This window comes from Diabrotica virgifera, chromosome 4, assembly GCF_917563875.1.
Source record: "Diabrotica virgifera virgifera chromosome 4, PGI_DIABVI_V3a".
NCBI classification, from domain to species: Eukaryota; Metazoa; Arthropoda; class Insecta; order Coleoptera; family Chrysomelidae; genus Diabrotica; species Diabrotica virgifera.
Window position 1 is genome coordinate 29,391,116 of NC_065446.1, and position 17,675 is coordinate 29,408,790.

The 17,675-nt window shown below is 35.1% G+C and overlaps 1 protein-coding gene across 1 annotated transcript in view; it reads right to left on the reverse strand.

Annotated features, from left to right (window-relative positions):
- Positions 1-17,675, reverse strand: part of LOC114349361 (leucine-rich repeat protein SHOC-2-like) — a 160,562-nt gene that overhangs the window by 14,731 nt on the left and 128,156 nt on the right. The window contains exons 4-6 of the mRNA XM_028299710.2: positions 16,634-16,864; positions 9,335-9,556; positions 7,528-7,741 (exon numbers count right to left, since the gene is read on the reverse strand). Of these exons, the coding sequence (XP_028155511.1) occupies positions 7,528-7,741; positions 9,335-9,556; positions 16,634-16,864 (667 nt within the window). The remainder of the gene's footprint in view (positions 1-7,527; positions 7,742-9,334; positions 9,557-16,633; positions 16,865-17,675) is intronic.

Genomic DNA, 17,675 nt, shown 5'->3' on the forward strand with positions numbered 1-17,675 from the left:
ACATAAAAATTGTCATTCCAATTCGATCACATCAGATTTCTTTCTTGATTTTTCTTTGGAAAAATCATCTATAATATCATATATTTATCGCCTTTGTTACGTCACTTTCTATGGACAAAATCGACAAATTGTTAAGACGTTCTTGCGTCATCCTTGATAGGAAATTATTTTCATGACTATTTTAAATTCTTTGACTAATGTCTATGCCATTAAATAAAAAAAAAATTTAATTCTTGACATTTTCGAAAATGACCTTTCAGCGGACACGTTGGTTGTCAACTGGGAGGCACAAATAAATGCACAAAGCAATATCAAAATTAGGGAAAATATCTTTCAATCCACTCTTCTTTAAATATTTAGATATAGTCGGAGCAGAGTATGGGCCGGTTGGGCGTGGGAAAATTTTTATCTGACGTCACGTTATTTTACGTGACGTAAAATAACGTGACGTAAAATAACGTGACGTAAAATAACGTGACGTCAGATAAAAATTTTCCCACGCCCAACCGGCCCATACTCTGCTAGTCGGTTCGCTAAACTCAGACACAACTGGCTAATGATTTTAGTAGGTGTATTTTTTTTGTTTTTTGCCAATTTTACAAAATTTGCAAAATTACTAAATATTTAGTAATTATTAACTATTTAGTAATTATTTTTTTGCCAATTTTATGAAATTGGCAAAATTACTTGCTAAAATCACTAGCCAGTTATGTCAGAGTTTAGCGAACGGACTATATAATATGTCAATTATTGGTGATTGGTGATTTTATTGTGGTATCCAAATGAACCTTTATGAATGATGTAGGTATCTATTAGTGCAGTCAGTGAGGGTATTTGGCTCCAAATTCCATCCTACTGCATCAATTTACTTGATATTTTTACTGTAAGTAGGGAATAGCTCAAGAAACAAAGTCTACGCTATATCCTATTACGCTTTTAACTTAGGGGTGGTTCCCACCCGTCCTCGACGTGGAATTTTTTTTATCAAACTAACACCGGCAGTGGCCAGAGAACCTAATTGTAAGCAATAACTGTTTTATAAATTTTTTTGAAAACTCAATACTTTTTGAGTTATTCGTGGTTAAAAATTTGCCATTTTCATTGAAAATGGCAAACTTTTCGGAGACTGTTTTTTGGGAATACCATAAAAATTGTGCATCTAATGAAAAAAAAAACTATATAAATCATTTTTGTACTTTATGAAAAATCAGAGAGATTCATTTTTTCATAAATCTTCTAGATTTAATAAAAAAAGAGATGGTAGGTGAAAAAATATTTTTTGGTGCATGCTCAAATTGGCGTATTCAACTTAAAATAACAGAGAAATTGTCGATTTTAGGGGTATAATGCTACGAATACCTTTTGTAGTGATTAAAAAGACCTTTAAAACGAGAACTGTTAAATGTCGGCTACATTCAAACTAAGCGAGATATGGTGCAAAAAAACAAACTTATAACTAATTTATTTTAAGGAAAAATGAGAAGTATATTTAACCCCTCATCCACCAGAATTTAAATGCATCGTTTTTCTTCTAGAATTCCTTCTACTCTATATTCAAAAAATATATTTCTAAATTCAAAAAGTTTGACGTGTTTAAAATGAATGGTTTTTGAAAAGAATAAGATCAAGTTATAGAGCGCATTTTTAATTCTTCTTAAAAATCTTCATTTTTCTTCATGTAATTCGAAAGTAATAAGAGATACGTAAAAAATATCTTACAAAAATGTAGGTTTTCTTTTAGATAACAATTTTATTTTTCTTGCATTACTGTATCTCATTATCATTTTCGAGTTACATGGAGAAAAAGGAAGATTAAAAAAATTAAAAATGCTCTCTGTAATTTGATCTTATTTTTTTCAAAAATCATACATTTTAAACCCGTCCAACAGGTTAATCTTAGAAATAACACTATAGTAAAAGGTATTGGAGAAGCAAAACGATGCATTTAAATCTGGTGGATGAGGGGTTAAAATATACATACTTCGCATTTTATCTTAAAATAAATTAGTCATCCTTTTTTGTTGCACCATATCTCGCTTAGTTTGAATGTAATCGAAATTTAACAGTACGGTCGTTTTAAATGTCTTTTCAGGCAGGACTTACAAAAGATATTGATAGCATTATACCCTTCAAATCGACCATTTCTCTGTTATTAAGTTGAACACACCCATTTGAGTACACACAAAAAAAATTCTTTTCACCTACCATATCTCTTTTTTATGTTAAGTATCACTAGAAGACTTATGAAGGAACGAATCTCTTTGATTTTTCATAATCTGCAAAAATATTTTATATAATTGATGGAAACTATATTTTATATAGTTTTTTTCGTTAGATGCATAATTTTTAAGGTATTCGCAAAAAAACCGTTCGAAAAGGCGACATTTTTCAATGAAAATGCCAAATTTTCAACCACGAATAACCCAAAAGGATTCAGTTTAAAATAAAATAATAGAATAGTGCGCCCGCCGCCTTATAATAATAATCCCTAAATTTACGACTTCTGTCCTTTTTGTTGAGTTGAAGTTGAATGAATAGTGTTAAGAAAATGCAATTTGTTTTCTAGAAATGAATGCACACTTATATTCCATTGATGGATGTACTGATTTTAATTTTAATATGCAAATATTTTTTGTACAGTATTTTTGCCGCCCTAGGCAACTGAATATATTGCCTAATAGATAAAGCAGCCCTGGGTCTATGGGACCTTTTTTGTGTGTATGGTGGCACAAATGGGTATCTTGTAAAAGCAATGGCAGATCTGCTCCAGAATTTGGAATGAAAGTAGAAGTCAAAAAACAATTAAAACGTGCCTAATTGAATTAAAAAACAATGAAAACAAAAAACTGGTATTGCAAAATAAATATACATTAAAGAATGGTAATAAGAGGAAGATACTGTACACATTAATCATCATAATATGACCAAATACGAACAAGAAATACCTACAAAAAACTTACGAACAATTGCAGGGGAGGAGAAACAAAAAGGGAAACAGGTGAAGGTAGGCAGCAGGAAGATATCTATCTATAGACGAAATAATTTGGAATGGAATCCCAGCAAACAAGAGCTTATAAAAATATAAACAAAAAACATAAAACAGCAAATTGTTGTCTTACCGGAAATCAATCTGACTAATCAAAGTAAAGAGATATTAAAAACTATTGAAATACATAATTTATTTGACATTACAGACAAAGTATTATGGAATCACTGATGGCGGTCATGATAATAGTAGTAATAAGATTATGTGTAGGAATACGTAAAATTTTGATAGTATATAGTTTGATAGATAAAACTGCCTGGAAGAAATGTAACCAAACACTCATAGAAAACGATAAGGATGAATATATTATAAAGAGTGTCAAAGCAAAAAGAGCAGTCAAATTATCAAAAAGAGAAAGCTGCGAAAAATTTGGAGGTAGCTTAAACGAAGGATATAAAATAAATAGCAGATAATTTTGGACTTGTATAAACAGGTTAAAAGGCAACAAAAGAAAAGAAATAAGAGCAATAAAGGACAAAAATGGTCAAATAAAAACGGATAAACATAACGGACAATTCATAAAAATCATGAATCAAAAAACTATGCAATGCAAATGAAAAATGTGTGGAATGACAAAGCAGAAACCTATTAATGAGTACATTAAACAGAAGCAAATGTTGTATTTCGAACATATTAATAAAATAAAACCAAAAAGAATTTTTCTTCTTCTTGTGGCCTATATGGCTATGTCCTTTCATTCAGATCTATCTTCTGCTCTTCTCATCCATTATCTTATATTCATGGATTTCAGATCGTCTTTCTCGTCATCCTACCATCTCGTTCCGAGCCTTCTTTTTTCGGCTTCTTTTGCATTTGCTTAAACAGTCTCTATTTCTTTCTTCAAAAGACTGACATGTCCCAGCCATAACAGTCTTTGACTTCGCACAAATCTTAGTGCAAGAATGCTACATTTGTAATGCATCATTAATCATAAAGAATTACCAAACAAATATTAGAATTGAGAAGTAGAAGGAAAAGAAAAAGGGGAATACTTAGAAGGAAATGGATAGATCAGATCGAGGAAATAGGAAGGAATAAACGGAAAAAATGGGCAAAGCAAGTCCCAATCCAAAGCATGAGAGAGCAAAATGATATTAGTATGGTGGCACTCAACGTGTTAATAACTGTCTAAAATATAATAATGATGGCAATATGTTTTTGAAAAACTGAATAAGCTTAGAAATATGATAATCACATCAGAAAGAAGACATCAGTATACATACAGGGTGTTTCATTGGGAAAGTAACATACGTTAACTGTAGAAAGAGGACACTTAGGCCATCTCAAAAATACCATACTTAATGGGTCTCACTCCATTAATAACAAAGATACTGGGTGTTTTATCTATTTTGCCATTTTTTATTTGGTTCATAACTTTTTAACCACGCTGTATATTTATTTTATATTTGGCAGACAAATATCCTTTAAGGTGTACAATAAATCAATTTATTTACAATTGTAAAAAATCCAGGTCCGGAATAAAAAATATTGTAAAAATGTTCCGACCCAAAAAACACCCTGTATATTAATTTTTTTTTAAAATGGATTTTGCATTTTAAAATGATGAAAAACTAAATTTAGTGGTATACTTTGAATTTTCAGAAAAATGATATTTCTGGTAAAATTTTGAATTTGAATTCTAAAATTGTCAATTGCGGGAACTCTAAGTAGAAAAAATTAAAATGCGACTTAATTTTAATTAATACCATGTGTGACAAATAGTTTATTTCGAATATTCATCTTTAAATAATGAATAAATTATAAAGGATCAATAAAGAATACATCACTTTAATCAACAAAGTATCTAAAAATTATAACAAAACAGCGAAAATTTGCAGCATAATAAATATTCAAAACTAAAGTACTGATTCAAAATTACCACCATCAAAAATTATTGTTATGTGTGCAAATGTTAATATTTTACCAATTTAGATTAAATAATCGTATTAATTAAAATTAAGTCATATTTGAATTTATTTTACTTTGAGCTTCACAATGCACATAATTTCAGAATTCAAATTCAAAATTTTACCAGAAAAATCAGTTTGCCGAAAATTCAAAGTATACCACTAAATTTAGTTTTTCATCCTTTTTTCAAATGCAAAATCCATTTAAAAAAATAATATACAGGGTGTTTTTTTGGGCCGGAACATTTATACAAAATTTTTTATTTCGGACATGGATTTTTTATAATTGTAAATAAATTAATTGATTGGACACCTAAAAGAATATCCGCGTATTTAATATAAAATCAATATACAGTGCGGTTGACAAGTTGTAAGCTATATTTCAATTTTTTTCTACTTAGAGCTCCGCAATTCACATAATTTCAGAATTCAAATTCAAAATTTTACCAGAAAAATCATTTTGCCGAAAATTCAAATTATACCACTAAATTTAGTTTTTCATCCTCTTTTCAACTGAAAAATACATTTTAAAAAAATTTAATGTACAGGGTGTTGTTTTTGGGTCGGAACATTTTTCCAATATTTTTTAATCCGGACCTGGATTTTTACAATTTTAAATAAATTAATTTATTGTACACCTTAAATGATATTTGCGAGCCAAATATAAAATAAATATACAGTGTGGTTAAAAACTTATGAACCAATTAAGAAAATGGCAAAATAAATAAAACACACAGTATCTTTCTAGAATATCGAATGAACTCCTAAAGTATGGAGGACAAGACCTGACCAAACAATTATTAAAACTAATCCAAAAAATAATAGAACAAAACAGAATACCACAAGAATGGAGATCAAGCATCCTAATACCTCTCTTCAAAAAAGGAGAAAAATCGGACACGGAGAATTACAGAGGAATTCATTTATTAAACACAACACTAAAATTAACGACCAAAGTGATAACAAACAAACTGAATAAAATTATAACATTAGCAGAAGAACAACAAGGTTTTAGGTCGGGAAGATCATGCACCGACGCTATATTTATAATGAGTCAGATTCAAGAAAAATCGTTAGAATACAACAAACCGGCATACTTATGTTTCGTGGACCTTAAGAAGGCATTTGACAGGGTCAAATTAAAGGACGTTATCCATTTATTGTACGCAAGAGAGGTACCTCTAGGAATAATTAAAACGATCGAAAATATCTACCAGAACAACACAATAAAAGTAAAAGTAGATGAAAAACTAACTGACCCAATTGAAGCTGGCAATGGGATAAGACAGGGAGATTCCCTGAGTCCTCTGTTGTTCAACCTGATCATGGACGAAATAATAAAAAAAGTAAGAACAAGAAAAGGATACCAAATGGGAGAAAAACAACTTAAAATAATCTGCTATGCAGACGACGCAATACTAATCTCTCAAAGTGAAGATGATTTACAACGTATGCTGCACGAATTTAATATAACCGCTAGAAAATTTAACATGTTAATTTCCCCAAAAAAGACTAAATGCATGGTTATAACAGCAGATCTAATAAGGTGTAAATTAGAGCTGGAGGGTCAAATAATAGAACAAGTCATGGAGTTTAAATATCTAGGTATCACACTATGCAGCTACGGGAAAGATCGGAACAGAAGTGGAAGATCAGGTGAATAAAGCAAACAGAGCCGCAGGTTGCCTGAATGAAACAATATGGAGAAATAAAAACATCGGAAAAGAAGTGAAAGGCAGAATTTACAAAACAGCCAGCAGACCAATAATGACATACGCGGCAGAAATACGACCTGATACAGAAAGGACAAAAAGAATGCTAGAAACAGCAGAGATGAAAACATTGCGAAAAATCGATGGTAAGACGATGTGGGATAGAGCTAGAAGTGCAGATATACGAAGGAGATGCCAGGTGGACAACATTAATAACTGGGTGAAAAGCAGAAGAGTAGAATGGAACGACCACATAAGCCGAATGACAACAAATAGAGTAGTTAGGACGGCGAGAGACGGTTCCCCAATAGGAAGACGATCAGTGGGAAGACCACGAAAAATATGGAATGACAACTTACTGGAGGCACATTGAAAAACAGACAAAGTAATGTCTATCTAAAAAGAAGAAGAAGAAGTATCTTTGTTATTAATGGAGTAAGACCCATTAAGTATGGTATTTTTGAGACCGCCTAAGTGTCCTCTTTCTACAGTTAACGTATGTTACTTGCCCAATGAAACACCCTGTATAATACTTTACAACATCATCGAATGAAATATCACATGTGACAGAGAACTAGGACAAAGTCGAAATTTCTGGCTTAAGGAGAAAGACAGTTGACCAACAAAATATTGAGTTGTTAAGAGGGCTAAGCAGATTCGCTCTTCATTTTTTACTAGATTTTACCGTTCTTCATTTTTGTCGGAGCTTGCTCATCCTTCTGGGCAGCCCTGGGAATAAGCCCAATGTTAGAGGGAAATTACTTTTCCTACTATTAATGACTAGTTTTACAGAAAAAAGTGAACAGTGGGAAAAACGCTAGAATAACTAGTAATCATTTTCAAACGGAAAGTTTATAATTACCTTGAAGGTATATCTTCAACGTATCCCATGTTCCTTCATGGACACCGTGCTCCAATGTACATCGAGTTTTAGCCACTAAGTCTCTACCAAGAGCAACAATCTGATTGTTGGATAAATCGGCATGGCATAACACCGGCAATCCATGAAAATCTTTGTCCAGTATTGTTAGATAATTATGACTTGCTTTTAGCTCTGACAATCTTGGTAAATAGGTCTGAAAACAAATTGTTATTGAAAAATGGTAGATATAATTGCTTCTTTTTTATTTTTTTTAAGAAAAAGAAAGTTTATGCTTCCTTTCCATTCAGAGGGATGCACGGACAGCTGTTTCTATCTTACAGACTTCCTCAGTAGAGCTAGCGTGCACACTTCTGAAGCAAAACCAAGCCAAACCATCCATTTATATGAAATTTCAAAGATCATCGAACATCCACTTTGGGGCGCAATCAGCGACATCTCTTAAATAAACTTAAAAGTCTCAGAAACAGAATCCACCATTATAATAAAAATTAAAATGGCAAATAATTATTTAATTCAAAAATGAATAACCATTTTCAATGTCGTTGCAACACGAAACTACAGCCGCGCGATATTCTAGTCTAATCAGAGAGTGCCGCAAGCACCTCTACCGGTTTCGAAACTTATTAGTCTCTCATCAGGAGGCACATATGCTGCTCTCCCTGATCCAACCAAAACAAACCCCGGCGTGCAGTCACGGATCGCAACGAACGAAATGGCATAGATGCCCTGGCGGCAACTGCTATCAAAAGTCTAAGTTTTCACTCTAATGGTATATAAAGCAACATAATGCTACTCTACATCCCACCAGAATGAAAACAACGGGAACCTTCTCTGGTTACACCTCCGAGGCTTCTACAATTTGCAAGTCATACGGATGCCGAGACTAAGGAAGATAAGGGAATTTTACAATATATAATTCACGTCCCATCTGCTCAGCGCGGTAAAGTTCCAACGAGAATAGTTCCCTTTGTACTCCAAACAGAGTAAAGTAAATCAAAAATGAATAACCATTTTCAATGTCGTTGCAACACGAAACTACAGCCGCGCGATATTCTAGTCCAATCAGAGAGTGCCGCAAGCACCTCTACCGGTTTCGAAACTTATTAGTCTCTCATCAGGAGGCACATATATAATTATTTAATTCTGAAATTTTTCTTGTTGGAGATTCTTTCTTGTACATCCTTAATCTGTGACTTTTACAATTTATAAGACAACACGCGACGAATATAGAAGACGAAAAGGACTCTACTATACGCAGTCACATTCCGTTTTCATTCGCCTAGGAAAAGGACAGAAGCAAATTTCCTACTACTCAAATCTGAGTAAAGATAGAAAAGAAAAAGACGGTTTATGCTTGCTTTCGATTCAGAGGGATGCACAATCCCTGGACACCTGTTTCTGTCTTACAGACTTCCTTAGCAGAGCTAGCTGCTGATTGCGCATCCCTCTGAATCGAAATCAAGCATAAACCGTCTTTTTCTTTTGTATCTTTACTCAGATTTGAGTACTAGGAAATTTCTTTCTGTAATTTTCCTAGAAGAATGAAAACGGATTGTGACTGCATATAGTAGAGTCCTATTCGTCTTTTATATTCGTCGTATGTTGTCTTATAAATTGTAAAAGTCACAGATTAAGGAAGTACTAGAAAGAATTTATAACAGAAAAGTTTTCAGATTTAAATAATTATTTACCATTTTAATTTTTATTATAATGGTGGATTCTGTCTCTGAGACTTTTCAGTTTATTTTTTTTTTGATATCTAATAAACTTTAAGAATAAAACATACCTTGCTAGTTTCCTCCAGTGTCGTTAAATGATTGTATGAAATGTCTAACAATCTTAATTCTTCTAATCCTATAAAATCTTCTGGTAAAATTTTCTTGAGTTTATTGAAACTTAAATTTAGCCTGAGAAGTTCTGTCAGACCTGATAGGGCTCCGTTTAAAGTTTCAATGTAGTTATGATCGAGTTTTAATTCTGTCAATTTTATGTTCCAATCTACCAAATTCTACAACAAAAAATATATTTGAAATTTATTTGAGTAAGTGTATGGTTATGGTTATGTTTATGGTACATCGGGGCAGGGCCCACTTGTGAGCCCTTCAGACACTTAGACCTCCTACGGCGGGTCCATTGTATCACCCTATTTTACGGACCAGGTCCATAAGAACCTGGTCTTCGGCGGTTATGGGGCCCAGGCTGCACCGAGCTCCCATGCTAGTCCCTCAGAAACTTTACGGCCTCACAGAAAGCCAAAAGTCTCTTAAAAGACAACTCCCTCACCTGGCTCGGCTGCATATATGCCGATCCCAGTGTCTGCCACCTCCGATAGGCCAATGCCGGGCACTCCCAGAGGACATGTGAGGAGGTTTCCTCCTCCTCATTACATAGACGGCACCGTGAGCCATCCGACAGTCCAAGCAGATGAAGGTGCCGTCGGTGTCTACAGTGGCCGGTGAGCATACTGACCACCAGGGAGCATCTTCTACGATCCAGAAGAAGCAGTTGGGCTGTAAGACTTTTGGATGGTCCCACTATGTGGAGCCTGTCCTGTCTCATACCTCCACAACTGGCCCAGGAGTCCTGGAACCTCCGCAGAAGAAGCTCCTTGAGACTACCCCGACCATTACTGAAGGGCACTCCAATCAAAGGTTCGGGTCTCACAGGCAGAGTGGATTAGCCCCGTCTTGCCCCGTTCGTTACATTCCACATCTGTGTGTCCCGGTACCCATACCAACCTAACCCTGTTGGTTATAGCAACATTATCCAGAGCACTCTTGCACTCAAGAACCAGCTTAGAGCTGATCTTGGGCGCTTCCAAAGCCCTTAGCGCTGCCTGGCTGTCAGAGCAGATACAGATGGTCCTGCCTGAGCAATTCCTGACTGTAATCTCTTGAGCACATGGCAGGATCGCAAAGATCTCGGCTTGAAAGACTGATGCATGAGAGCCGAGAGCCTGGCTAGACTCAAATCCGACTCCACCACAATACACTCCAGCATCTACCCGCTCGTCTATTCTAGACCCATCTGTGAACCAGGTGAGCCCACTCCGACAGATTGGTGTAAGTTCTCGTTCTACCCATTCATTCCCGTCAGGAAATTGAACCAAGAAGGAGGATGAGAACTCAAATTAGGGGAACATGCTGTCCTGTACCATAGCAAGCACAGGACAACACTCGATAGCCTGTCTCCAGATGTCACAATAGCTCATCCGCCCATTCGTTCCCAACCAGTATCCAGAGCAGTTGAGACGATAGACTGCCATCATGGCTTCGTGCTCTACAATGAAATGTAGAGGAGGTAAATTCAGCAGAACCTCAAGAGCTGCTGTGGGAGTGGTTCTCATGGCTCCTGAGATGCCAACGCATGCCAACCGCTGTAGATGAGCCAACTGGACCTTGACTGAAGACAGTCTAGCCCAGGGCCACCACACGATTGGCGCATAAGTCAGTATAGGCTTTATCATGGATTGGTATATCCAATGTAGAATTTTCGGCTGCAGGCCCCATTCGGCTCCGAAAGCTCTTCTGCACGCCCAGTAAGCTGCAGCGGCTTTCTTCAACTTAGCGTCCAGATGTTCGTGCTATGTCAGTTTAGAATGCAGGATCACTCCTAGTTACTTCACGGACCTGGAAATCGAAAATGTTTTGCCATAGAAGCTAAGATTTCTAGTAGATCCGATGGCCCTTCTCCGAGTAAACGGAACCACAGCAGTCTTCTCAAGATTACCCCTGAGTGACTGCCCCCGACACCATTCTTCAACGAGTACGAGAGCCACCTGAGCGACCTCGTGCACTGTTCGCGGGAAGAGCCCCTCAATCAGTAAAACTACGTCATCGGCGTAGGCTTGTGCATACATACCTTGTTCGGATAGTTGCTAAAGAAGGCCGTTAACCACCAGGCACCATAGTACGCAGCTATCTGCCTCTGAGCACGCAAGGCCCCGATCCACCTGAATAAGTTTCGGCCGACCCCATGCTTTTCTGCAGCATCACACATGGAATCAAAAGTAGCGCAGCTAAAGGCGCTCTCAATATCCATTAAAATCTTTAAGTATAATTGATGGATTCGACCGTTACTTGATGGAAGTTCATTTTATCTCACAATAAAACACTGAAAAACGTTTGTTTTCTATACTTCCACAAAATTTATTACAACTATGTTATTACTACAGCTGTTTCGGCAAAGTGCCTTTCTCAAGTGATATATTTTACGATGTGTTTGCCTTTTTAAGTCTTTAACTGAAGAGGTTGAGGAGTGGGGAGCTGTTTGTCTCGAGTTGGTCATTCAGAATTATATCTATATTTTTCAATTTATTAATTTCCATTGATTCTAAAAGTGATAGCTTAAGGCCTTTATTTTGAATATGTAGAATTTGAAACTCTTCATTGAAAGAATGATTATGATCTAGAAGGTGAAGTGCGTATGTAGAAGTGTCTGTTTTTTTATTGTTGAAAGCCCTTTTGTGTTCTGCTATCCGTTTGTCAAAAGTTCTGCCAGTTTGACCGATGTAAGTTTTCGGACAGTCACCACAAGTTAGTTTGTACACACCACTCTGTAGTTGCTTTCTCTTTCGGCTTTTATTGTTTTTAATATGTTTGCTTAAGTTGTTGTTAGTTCTGAAAGCTGGTGTTATTCCTTTCTTTTTTATGTATCTGGCTATTTTTGTTGTTATTTTGCCAGTATATGTGAGAGAGCAGAAGGTACTGGGTTCTTTCTGTGGTGGTGGATACACTAATTTCAAGGCTTTCTTATGGAGTTTTTGGTTTAAAATGTTGTTAACTGTTTGTTCGTTATAGCCATTGTTTACTGCTATTTGTCTAATGATATTTAGTTCTGTCTCGAAGTTATTTTTTGTCATAGGAATTTCTGTCAGTCTATGTATCTGCTATGGTAGGCTGCTAATTTGTGTTGTGTAGGATGGGATGATCAATTTTGTATAGTTGTGTCAGTATGGGTAGGTTTATGATATACGAAGAACTCATGTTTGTTGTGTAGTCTGGTAATCGTTACATCTAGAAAGTTTATGGAATTATTCTGTTCTGTTTCTATTGTGAACTCAATATTACTATGAAGTGAATTAATGTATGATAGAAATTGGTCAAGTTGTCTGTTAGTTCCTGTAAAGCAGACTAGTATGTGATCCACGTATCTCCACCAATATAAGAACTGTTTAAATACGGGGTGTTTAGAAATTGTTGTTTCAAGTTGGTTCATAAATATACCTGATAGTAATGGGCTTAGAGGATTACCCATAATAAGTCCTACACTGTTGTTTGTGTAAATTTGATTATTGAATTCAAAATAGCCTTGATTTATGCAAATTTCAAGAAGGTGTAAAATTTCAGATGCAACGATCGGATTTGTACTATTATGTTCTAAAAGGTTTTTAACTAAAACAAAAGTTTTTGTAGGAGGAACACTAGGAAAAAGATTTTTTACGTCAAATGAAATTAGTCTGGAGTTGTTGGGCAATTGAAAATGTTGTATTTTATTAACTAGTTCTAGTGTATTTTTTACGGTGAATTTAGGTGAAAATTTAGTGTATTCTGTAATAATATCTGACAGTTTTTTTGAAAGTTTATATGAAGGAGCTGTATAAAAAGAAACTACAGGTCTTATTGGGTGGTCAGGTTTGTGTAGTTTAATAAAAGAGTATAATTTAGGGGGTTGTGGGTTCATAATATTAAGGTATTTCTGTTCTGTTGGATTTAGTATTGATTTTGAATTTTCAATGGCTAGTTTAATTTGTTTTCGGTATTTTTCTGTGGGGTCTTTCTGTGGGGACTCTTCATTGAAAGAATGATTATGATCTAGAAGGTGAAGTGCGTATGTAGAAGTGTCTGTTTTTCTATTGTTGAAAGCCCTTTTGTGTTCTGCTGGGCCCTTTTGTGTTCTGCTGCTTTTGGGTTCCAGACCAGATGGCTGAAACGGGATAGAAGCACCCAGTACTGGGTGCTTCTATCCCGTTTCAGCCATCTGGTCTGGAACCCAAAAGCAGCAGAACACAAAAGGGCCCAGCAGAACACAAAAGGGCTTTCAACAATAGAAAAACAGACACTTCTACATACGCACTTCACCTTCTAGATCATAATCATTCTTTCAATGAAGAGTCCCCACAGAAAGACCCCACAGAAAAATACCGAAAACAAATTAAACTAGCCATTGAAAATTCAAAATCAATACTAAATCCAACAGAACAGAAATACCTTAATATTATGAACCCACAACCCCCTAAATTATACTCTTTTATTAAACTACACAAACCTGACCACCCAATAAGACCTGTAGTTTCTTTTTATACAGCTCCGTCATATAAACTTTCAAAAAAACTGTCAGATATTATTACAGAATACACTAAATTTTCACCTAAATTCACCGTAAAAAATACACTAGAACTAGTTAATAAAATACAACATTTTCAATTGCCCAACAACTCCAGACTAATTTCATTTGACGTAAAAAATCTTTTTCCTAGTGTTCCTCCTACAGAAACTTTTGTTTTAGTTAAAAACCTTTTAGAACATAATAGTACAAATCCGATCGTTGCATCTGAAATTTTACACCTTCTTGAAATTTGCATAAATCAAGACTATTTTGAATTCAATAATCAAATTTACACAAACAACAGTGCAGGACTTATTATGGGTAATCCTCTAAGCCCATTACTATGAGATATATTTATGAACCAACTTGAAACAACAATTTCTAAACACCCCGTATTTAAACAGTTCTTATATTGGTGGAGATACGTGGATGACATACTAGTCTGCTTTACAGAAACTAACAGACAACTTGACCAATTTCTATCATACATTAATTCACTTCATAGTAATATTGAGTTCACAATAGAAACAGAACAGAATAATTCCATAAACTTTCTAGATGTAACGATTACCAGACTACACAACAAACATGAGTTCTCCGTATATCATAAACCTACCCATACTGACACAACTATACAAAATTGATCATCCCATCCTACACAACACAAATTAGCAGCCTACCATAGCATGATACATAGACTGACAGAAATTCCTATGACAAAAAATAACTTCGAGACAGAACTAAATATCATTAGACAAATAGCAGTAAACAATGGCTATAACGAACAAACAGTTAACAACATTTTAAACCAAAAACTCCATAAGAAAGCCTTGAAATTAGTGTATCCACCACCACAGAAAGAACCCAGTACCTTCTGCTCTCTCACATATACTGGCAAAATAACAACAAAAATAGCCAGATACATAAAAAAGAAAGGAATAACACCAGCTTTCAGAACTAACAACAACTTAAGCAAACATATTAAAAACAATAAAAGCCGAAAGAGAAAGCAACTACAGAGTGGTGTGTACAAACTAACTTGTGGTGACTGTCCGAAAACTTACATCGGTCAAACTGGCAGAACTTTTGACAAACGGATAGCAGAACACAAAAGGGCTTTCAACAATAAAAAAACAGACACTTCTACATACGCACTTCACCTTCTAGATCATAATCATTCTTTCAATGAAGAGTTTCAAATTCTACATATTCAAAATAAAGGCCTTAAGCTATCACTTTTAGAATCAATGGAAATTAATAAATTGAAAAATATAGATATAATTCTGAATGACCAACTCGAGACAAACAGCTCCCCACTCCTCAACCTCTTCAGTTAAAGACTTAAAAAGGCAAACACATCGTAAAATATATCACTTGAGAAAGGCACTTTGCCGAAACAGCTGTAGTAATAACATAGTTGTAATAAATTTTGTGGAAGTATAGAAAACAAACGTTTTTCAGTGTTTTATTGTGAGATAAAATTCCCAAGCTTTATTGCTTCCGATCTAGCACCCGCTCCACTCTGCAGACAAGGTGATGCAGGGCCGTCTCACAAGACTTCCCAGTGATAGGCGTATTGACGTGCATTCAAAGGGTTGCCCCTAAGTGCTCCAGCACGTATTTTTCCTCTAGTTCTTTTTCAATTCCCTCCCTCCAGCTTCTTCTCGGCTTTCCTGTTTTGTCAAAATCTGTTTATGGATCCTGTCATGCCTGCTGCTCTTCTCCAGAAGTCTATTTCTGTTACTAGTAACATTTTCTCTGTTCTTTTTTTCAGTGGCCAAACTTCACTGCAATATGTGATTAAACTACTTTTAAGTATGTTATTGTATATGAGCTGTTTGTTCGCTTTAGATTTTGTTTGGTTCCACAGAATGTCCTACATCATGGATATGGCTTTTCTACCCTGTATGTTTCTGTCTTTTATAGCAGCATCGAGTGTTCCATCTCGAGTTATCTTCATGCCCAGGTACTTGTCTCGTCTAATGTAATGGATTGCTTTGTGCCTCCAATACACAGTTTTCTTAATTTGGCCTTCGAGACGCCATTTGTTATATTTTTCTATTAGCTTCCGCATCATGTAACTCAAGTCGTCATGATCCTGAGCAATCAAAATTTGGTCATCAACGAAACATGAAGTGTATAGTGTTGTCTCGTCATCCAGAGGATTTCCCTTGCCATTACATTTTCTTTTCCACAGCATCCAGATAATTTTTGAAAAGGGTAGGCGAATACAGCATCCTTGCTTCAATCCTGTCGTGTGTTTAAATCCCTCAGATATCCTTGATACAGTTTTAATTTTTGTAGTCGTTCCATTGTACAGACTTTGGATTTCTTTTATAAGACCATGTTTAATGTTGGTTTGATGTAGGGTTGACTATACATAGTTTGCTAAGGGATACACTGTTATAAGCTTTTTGTAAGTCTACATACACAAGGTGAACTTTTTTATTAACCGGCTGTTTTTTTTTCAATAACTTGAGTAAAAGAGTACAAGTGGTCTATTGTGGACCGCCCAGTTCTAACGCCATCTTGCTCATCTCCTTCCTAATCTCTATAGTAATTTTCTATTTTGATCTTAGCTAACAATCTTTGTTCTCCGGTAGTTTCAAAAATAATATTAATTTCTGACGTATTATTATTTATTGTATTTTATCTATCTCATCTCAAAAATAATTTTAAATATACAGAAATAGTAGTGTTCAATAAATATACCTTGAATTTTAATTTTAAATTAACATAAGAATATTGATAAACTTACTGCAGGTGGTCCAGATAAAGTTGTTATTAGATTGTAAGACAGATCTATGCTTCTTAGTTCTTTCAAATCAACGATTTCTTGTAGTGAAAATTCCTTTAATTTGTTAAAAGTTAGATTAAGGAAGTTCAACCGGGTCAACTTTACTAATGAGTTGTTTAGAGTCGCAAGCTCATTATGCCCTAATAATAAAGACTCCAACATGGACGTCTCCGCGAAATCTTCTTTTGATATCTGCAAATAAAAAAAAATATACAGTAAAGTAAACGCGGAATTCGGCTAGATAATTTCAACCGAATATAACAAAATTCAGTTTGGCAACATTGTGCTGCCAAATCAAACAAGTGATTATCAGACTAAACGTTATACTCTGGAAAAATTAAGAAAAAACAAGAAAAACTTTTAGACCTGGATCCCGCGTACCAGAAAAAGGTTGATTAATTGCAAGCTGAAAATTTGTTAATAGCTTAACGGTGTCTAGTCGGACAAACTTTGATGTATGGGGACACTGGAACAGGGGAAGTTTTAATCGTGGAACAAGTTAAAAATTTAGAACGTCAGACTACGAAAACGTTCCATGTATTTTGTCGGAAAGAACTTTCAATTGATTTGTTACCATTTCCTTAAATTCTCATGCAAAAATTTGACTGCTGTTCATCACCAACTAGTCATTTTCATGAATGGAAAATGAAGAACATGTCAAATGACAGGAATTATATTGGTGATATAATATAGCAGTCTGATTTTTGCACGAGAGTTTAATGAAAGGGTAACAAATCAATTGGAAGTTCTGTCCGACAAAATACATGGGGCGTTTTCGTAATCTGACGTTCCAAATTTTTAAACTGTTCCACAATTAAAACTTCCTCTGTTCCAATGTTCCCGTACATTAAAGTTTGTTCGACTAGATACCGTTAAGCTATTAACAAATTTTTAGCTTGCTATTCCAGAGATCCAGGCCTATTTTTAGGACCTATTTTATTGCTGGAATCGGATAATATCGGGTTACAAAGAGATATTCGCAGAGAGTGTTTTGTTTATTAAT